This window comes from Arachis ipaensis, chromosome B10 (assembly GCF_059453495.1).
Source record: "Arachis ipaensis isolate K30076 ecotype BB chromosome B10, ASM5945349v1, whole genome shotgun sequence".
In the NCBI taxonomy this organism is placed as follows: Eukaryota; Viridiplantae; Streptophyta; class Magnoliopsida; order Fabales; family Fabaceae; genus Arachis; species Arachis ipaensis.
Genome location: NC_142435.1, coordinates 7352028 through 7360011, shown reverse-complemented (window position 1 = coordinate 7360011; position 7984 = coordinate 7352028). Strand labels below are relative to the sequence as shown.

Here is a 7984-nt window from a genome sequence, read left to right as displayed (position 1 = left end):
CAGAGTGGGAACGATTGAGAACTTCAACAAAAGCTTCTGGAAAAAGAAGGCGCCATTCTGTAGTACAGCAAGCTCTATCGAATCTCTTTGCAATTTCTTTGTTTCCTTGAATTTTACGGAACCAAGTAAACCGTCTTCCAGAGGTTGTTAGATCAAAAAGACCACAAGAATCTAGAGTACTTGCAAAGATACTATTGCGATTTGAATAGAAATTACCCCCCTTCACCTCATGATCACTCAAAATATCATTAAAATCCCCAACCACCACCCACGGGTCCTGAATGCACAAACCAATATCAAGCAGATGACTCCATAATTCTACTCTATTAGTGGCTTGAGGGCTGCCATAAACCGCACTGCAGATCCATCTTCGCCCACCACCATCAATTTCCAAAGTTACACATTGATTCATAGCCCAAAGAATCTTACAAGAAAATTTTAAATTAGCAGAGAGGAACCAAATTCCTCCCTTGTGTCCAACAGCATCTACAATCCCTACAGGATAATAGCCTAATCTCTCCCAAAATTCTTTCATAGTTTCAAACCCAATATGAGTTTCCACCAAAATAAAAAAAGTTAGTTGAAATTTTCGTACCAACTCCTTACAGTGCACTCGAGACATCTTATTTGACGCCCCCCTAACATTCCAACTAATAATATTTAAATGTCACAATCCATAAAAAAATAAATTAAATAATTGAAATGTTTAATCATTCTACCTCACGTTGATGGACCCCTGTCTCCAAGTGTCTCTTTGTGGACTTGCACCGCAGAACCATCATTCTTCTGTTGAGGTTGGGTCTCCAAGTTTGTTGTTGCACTAACTTTATCAAGCTCTTTTTGTACTCGAGAATCCATTGACAATGCTTCAGTAGGTGAGTTTTGAAGTGAAATAGGACACTGCCTTTTGTGCCCTGCTTTAAAAAAGGGAGTACTCTGATCCTTGAAAGCCACCTGAGTTGTTCCCAAAGAGCCAAGCGTGGATGGAGGATCTTTCTTTTCCTTAGGCCCCACCTTTGCATTTGATAAAGACTTCACCTTTGCATTTGATGAGGATCCAGCATGCATATTATTAGACCCAAAAGAAAATTTTTTACTCATCAAATTGGAGCATATTGCTATATTGGCTTTTTTTGGCACCACATTATGGCCTTTACCCACTTTTTTCTTGCCTTTTCTACTAACTGTAACCCATTCACCCTCTTTTGCACGAGTATCCCTTTCCATACGTGAGTCTTGCAAATTATCATGCACAAGATCTGCTGCATCATGCTTCTCCATAATTGGAATTGATTTGGCATTAATTCCAAATTCAAAAGATAAATTTTGATTTTTTACTGGGATTTGACTACCTTCCACCGTTTTCTCGTTGTTATCTACAGGAAAAAGTGACCGGCAAATTTTTCTCCTTCACCGTGCTTTCCTTTCCAATGCCATTGTTGTTCTCTTTCACACATTTTCTTGTGACATGCCCAAAGCAGCTACATTTTTCACAAATTAAATTCAAATGCTCATATTCTATGTCATACATATGACCATCAACTTGAATTTTTTTTATAACTGGAAGTCCCAAGTTAATTTGCATACATGCTCTTGCATACTTTCCCCTCTCTACAGACTTAGTGGCTAAGTCGATGCGGATCGGTTTGCCAACAGCTGACGCAATCATTTTCATGGCTCTCTCTTGATAATAGTTAATGTTTAAACCAGTGATTCTTATCCAAACCATGGTAGACCCAAAAGTGTTTTCACAAGGTCTGAACGAAGAACTCCAAGGTTTAACCGCAACATAGCTTCCAATAATCATCCACGGTCCTCCAAGAAGAACTTTCTCTCTATCCTCCAAGAGATCAAATTTGACTAAGAAATAGCCAAAACCGACATCTAGTACCTCATACCCTCCTTTGGTTCTCCAGACGTCTTTAAGCCTGTGCGTGATCGCTGTATAGCTAAAATTTTTTCCAAGAACTTTGATCACGATGGCATCTTTGTAGGGCTCTGCCAATATCTCTTTTGCTTCCTCAGTGAACGTCACCGTTGGTATTTCCGAATCACCTTACTTACCAACTACGGTAGCCATCTTATCCCCATCAAGAGAATCAGCAACCTCCAAAGCTCTCCTTGCTGAGGCTCCAACAACTTTATCTCTGAACGATATCCGCTGACTTTGAGTCTTTTTACCATCTCCTTTAATCCCCTCCTTTTCACCTGATGCATGCTCCCCTCCGCTCTCCCCCTTATTGCTTCCGCCGACATGGCCGGCTGCCTCGCTATATGCCACCCTCGAAGACTCTTCCCCGCTCTCCCCACTCTCCATTTCACGGATTCTCTCGTTTGTTCTCTCTGCAATTGATTATGAATACAGGATAAAATTCAAAAGATAGAGAGTTTAATGATAAATTAAATATAAAAAAAATATAAAAATCTAATTACTATCGTTTTCTGTACAAAAGTTTTAAAATGGAAAATATAATTATAAAAATTAAAAAAATAAATTATATTTTTGGTTAATATTTTTATGTTTTTAAAGTTAGAAAATATAAAAAAATATTAATTCAGTATTTTTAAACATAATATCTATATCTATGTCTCCATTAAATATTAATTTCCAAACTTCTTTCATGTTAAAAGAAGAGGTGCCGGTTGGTGATTTCTATTCTATTATCAGGGCTTACAATATTTCCAACTGTTTATTTTAACCAAGTCTTTTCGTTTACGCGGTCAATGTATGCTTAATATTCGATATTTATAGCGGCTATTTTCTAATATTTGATTTTGTTTCTTCTTGTTATATAAGTAAAACAATTGTTACGGATAATTTCTGTGAAGAATTGCACATTGACCTTGGGATAAATTTCTTTGTCAATATTACTGGATTAGGTACTTTTATTCCATATATTCGTTAATATGTTTTATATTTTTAATTTTTACAGATACCAGTTTCATGTTTACAAACGAGACTAATAATATTGTGATATCCATATCATGCGTATTATGTAGATTTAAGAGACTACTTCATATTCCTACAAATATAATATGTTGTATGAAATAACTCAACTCATTAATGCTGAATTTAAACTATAATAAGCCCTAAAAACTTGTACCTAAAATAAGGTCAAATACATTTTTGGACCCGTAAAGTTCATGATTGTTGGAATGTCTATATAATTAGTTCTGTTCAGTTCTGAACAGAATTTTTCGTTGTTGATCTATTGGAAGATACTTCATCAATTAACAATAATACAAAGGAATGAAGAATGGATACGAACGCTCCATGCATCACACAATACAATTCAATGGCTACAAGAATTTATGCAGATTGCTACTTGTGCGATAAGGAATTTCGCTACTTTTGGAGTAGATGATGTTCTGTTTCTGTTAAACAAGTTGACTAGGGTTTGATGAATCTAACAGCTGCAGAATGGATTGGGAATTTGATATTAGAACAGTTACTGTTATTATGGCTATGTAGAAAGACTGCATTTGAAATTTGATCGCAAAAACTTTCTCTGTAAGGTTTTATGTCAGTTCAAAACAGAACGTAGTTCTGTGAATATGTGATGACTATCCTTTGAGGAATTGAGGCTAAGTAGCTATTTTATAGAGATGTGTGAGAACTTGAGTTGGAGCAGTTACCACTCCACTATTTTTATGGTCGAGTAGGATTTAAGTTCATTAGTTATTCTCTGACAATCATTCTCCCATTTATATGCATCCTTTGGCCAACACTATCTACAACTTCCAAAACTTTTGAGAGTAACTTAGCAGAGTTGGGAATATATACTATCATGCTTCTTGTAAGTCACATGTAAATATGAGATTCATTTTCTTGGGCTACAAAAACAAATGGATGATGTGTTGTCTTATATAGGTGGTAACTTCTGATGTGGAATTCGCATATACAAGTTTTTAGACAGTCCATTACTTGGTACTAGACTTATGTATGCATTAAGCTGACATGTATTAATATTAATTAGCATGTGACAGCTTTTGCCATTTAGAATAACATTAAATTCCTCCTTCTGATAATATTGTCGGGTACCTAACTATTCCTCATAGATACCATCGAATAAACTTCTTAGTAGAGTTGTATGAATTATGATCCATGTGTTTTAATAACATTTTATTGAATACATATTGGCGCATGTCTTAGATGCTTTATGGTAAGGTAAAGCAGTACATTTAAGCTTCAGGTCCTTATAGTGTACTCATTTAGGCCCTGGCTATTGTTAATTCCACAACAGCGTATCCAATTGAAGAGGTATTTCTCGCAAGGTTGCAGACAAGACAAGTTGGAAATACTTGCTTTGAATTTCAACTCTGATGAGATCGGTGGTCCAAATTTCCTTTAAGAAGGACTTGTTCTACCCTTTCCAAGAGGAATCGCTAGGACACTATTATATAGTGTGATATTATTCAGCTTCGTTTTCCAAATCTTTTATGTTACAGTTGACTTTTAGAGTAGCAAAAGATGAACCTTTTTGGTAGAGTCTATCCTGCATTTACCTATGGATATTTTAAATCATCATGCTTTAACTGCAATGAAAGGCTGTTCTGTACTGTACTAGCAACTAGCAAGACACCACTAGTCTCCTGTCAAGTGTGAAACGTCGATTCAGTGATGCTATTTTATTCATATTTTTCACCCTACCTATGACATTCTTGAGCTTGAGGATATGCTTTGGTCAATTTAACTCGTGCAAAATTAAGTTTAAACAATATTTTTCAGTGATTTCCACTATGGCGAGGCTTAATATTTTTCTAGCCATATGGTCATAGCACCAAAACAAATGTCACTCCAATAATAACAAGATCTGAAAGTACACGACAGTGAAACTTTATAATATTGGTCGTCTCATTCAACATTCAACAGTGGCCACTGCCAAAGCAGCTATCAGAGCGTTCGGAAATCCATCTTCAAAACCAAATGATCCGTCCTTCCTTCATTCTGGTCCATCTTTTTACACTTACCTTGAAAGAATCGGTGATTATATAATGAGTCATTATAGTGTGGTACATACAAAATTTAAATCTCTAATCTGATTAATTGTCGAACCCAACAAGTTAGATACATATTCCTTTTGCTAAAGGGCCATCTCCAACGAGGATAATTCTATTTACTGTAGCAGTAATGTGTACAAGGTGAACTCAAAAACATTGATTCTCCCCAACCTATCCTAATCACTAACCAACCTAACAGAACTAAACTAAGATTTTCACCACATTGCACTCTAATTTCTGGCCTACCATTGTTTTGATTAGCTCTTCAGTATTCACGAATTCTTTTTACAAAATATTGCACACCACAAACCATTCTAGCAGTTGCTCTGCCACCAAAAACCATCCAATATGAAACAGCAAACCATGTTCACAGCAACACTACCTGAAATAACAATGCAATCACAAATTTAGCCATCATTCCATCTGCAGAAAATTGATGCATTGCAGCGAAAAGGAGATATAAAGAGAATCAAAAGCACACACCTCATCCATGAGTTGAAGCTGCACACTCAAGAGAAGCCGTGAAGCAAATCATTTTCTTCGGCAGAGCACCGCACATTGACCATGTTGAACCATTAGTAACAAAAGTCATCTGCTTGCTATAAGTGACCGTTGTCTGCTTCAGAATCACTCCTTGAGGAACTCGCTGAATCTGAATCTGCAAAGAGTAAAATAAGAGTAAAATTTTAGGTTCCCCTGCTAGCATATTGTCTCGAGAACAAACCAAATAACAACTAGGAGCAAATTTAGTACCACTAGACGACGATGAATCACTACTTGAACTGCTGGAGCTACTAGAACTACTACTAGCATGGCCGCCGGCGACTTCTTTATCTTTCTCAATCTCCACAGGGGGGAAGGTACTCATCGGCATCTCATCCCCAATGTCAATATCCTCATCCCCAGCATCCATTTTCTTTGGTTTCTTCACCTCAGCCGGAGCCACATCAACCTTCTCACTAATAGCCAATTCCTGTCCATTTGATCACAGTAACAAATTAGTATATATGGCAAGAAAATTATTACGATGCTATATAAAATAAGTCTAACACATTCAACAGATAAATACACAAAAAATGAAAGGAGTTTTACCCCATTGGATTTATTGGATGCAGCATTGTTGTTGTTCAAGTTGCCAAGTAGTGCCTGCCGCTTAATTTTGCTCATCATCTTCTTCCAATTTGTCACCAAACGATCAAGTTCCCAAAGGGTCTCAGTGTCAACAGCCTCAATATCAAGCTCAATCTCATCCCCGTCCTGCTTCAGATTCCCGTTCCTCTTCCTTATGATCTGTACCACCTGCTCCATTTTCTCAGGAGGCAAACTCTGCAGCCCAATACCCAACTTGTGTTTCTCCTCAAGGCTCATCTCCCTCTTATTGGGGTCCTTCGCCTTAGGCTTTGGCTGCTTCAAAGGCTTCACCGGCTGGGCTCTCATAGGGGAAGGGGTGCGCACAGGTGACTGCACCATTGGAGGGTTCGAAGAGCTCGCAGGGACCTGCACTGGCTCGGGTTGAAACCTTGCCGGAGGGATCACATTCTCCTTCTTGTTCTTAACCCTCTCAACCCTCTCCGGTTCCACATGATTCCATGAACTGGCCTGCAATTCCTCATCAACATCCTGATCCTGCTGCCTTATCGAGTCCTCGAATTTCTCATGCACAGGACGATACAGCTCTTCAAACTTGGATAAAAGCAGGTCAGCCATGCTGTGCACATCGTGACCAGGGGGATTATACGTCAGCGCATTTTTAAACGTCAATCGCACATCGGCGGCAAAATCCGACGGCGTAGAGTACACATTCTTCGCGAGATTGGACTTCACGGTGCCCAGATCCATGGGTTTCTTCACTATATCATAATAATCGTGAAGACCCATTCCAACGACATCAACGGGGGCGTTGAAGATCCACCCAACCTTGTGCTTCATGATCTTCTGTAGAACCTGCGAGCAGGACTTCATCAAGTTTCCAATCTCTGAATTCGATCGTTTCAAATCTTTGGTGATGGAATTCACCGGAAATGGCCGTTTGTTGCCAGAGATCTTCTTGGTCGACGATTTTTTGGGAGGGCCATTGAAGCTCTGCTTGGGTTGAAATTCTCCATTCTCGATTCGACTCTTGAGCTTTCGAATCTGCTCGAGCTCCAAGATCAAGCGATTCTTGAGCTCGTTCAGTTCCTTCTTTGAGTACGACGCCACGTTGAACGTGACATATTGGTAATGGTTGCCGTCGTTGGACCTCCGGTTTATGGAGGAAGCATCATCTAACGACGATTGATTCTTTTTATTGCCAAATTTTGAATTAGGGTTAGGGTTAGAAAATGGTACTTTCCCCATGAATCTAGCTACACCGCCTCTATGCTGCGGCCAATTAGGTTCGTTTCGGTTGGCTAGGACGGCGGAAGCCATCAAGGTGCAAGATCACTGCCGTCCGGTCAGATTCCGGCGCACCTCTGGCATGAAATCCCCAATGCGGGTCGAACAGAACATAAGTCAGCTCTCAAGATTAGATTATTTGCCGGCGATATTCTCACGTGCGGTGAAAATCGTCACGCGCCGCCGATGGAAATGAAGCTTTTGAATCAAAGGAGCTGACAACCAAAAATAAAAACTTAAAAAGCGTAGTGGGTAGGGTTTGGAATTTGGCTTACCCTAATCTGTGCGAGGAACAAATGGGTGCTATGGCCGGTTCTTAAAGGCGATGAGATCTGCCCGTGTCTATTTCGGGTAGCCGCATTAACCGTTGATCTGTTCTTAATGCAAAATCCCACGGATGGCGTTGGTTCATCCGGTGCCCGGTAAAATGACCGCAAGATCTGGCACGGACGGCACTGATTTCCTAAGCTTACCACATGGCCTTATGAGAGCCGTTCGATTTTGGGGGAGGAGGTGCCTTGATTTGGGTTTGAGTTTGAAGCGAATTTGGAGTGAATGTGTCGTGCATTTAGGGTTTCGACAGCGTCTGGGCTCACTTGATGACGTG

The 7984-nt window shown here is 39.3% G+C and overlaps 1 protein-coding gene across 1 annotated transcript; it reads right to left on the bottom strand.

Moving 5' to 3' along the window:
- Nucleotides 1-4972: 4972 nt before the first annotated feature.
- On the bottom strand, nucleotides 4973-7726 carry LOC107621539 (transcription factor GTE7). Its single transcript, XM_016323563.3, has 4 exons — nucleotides 6094-7726; nucleotides 5755-5974; nucleotides 5485-5659; nucleotides 4973-5383 (listed from the first exon to the last, which is right to left on the bottom strand). Exons 1-3 carry the CDS (start codon nucleotides 7408-7410, stop codon nucleotides 5601-5603), a joined length of 1596 nt encoding a protein of 531 aa, XP_016179049.1. The 5' UTR covers nucleotides 7411-7726; the 3' UTR covers nucleotides 4973-5383; nucleotides 5485-5600.
- Between the last annotated feature and the right edge of the window lie 258 nt (nucleotides 7727-7984).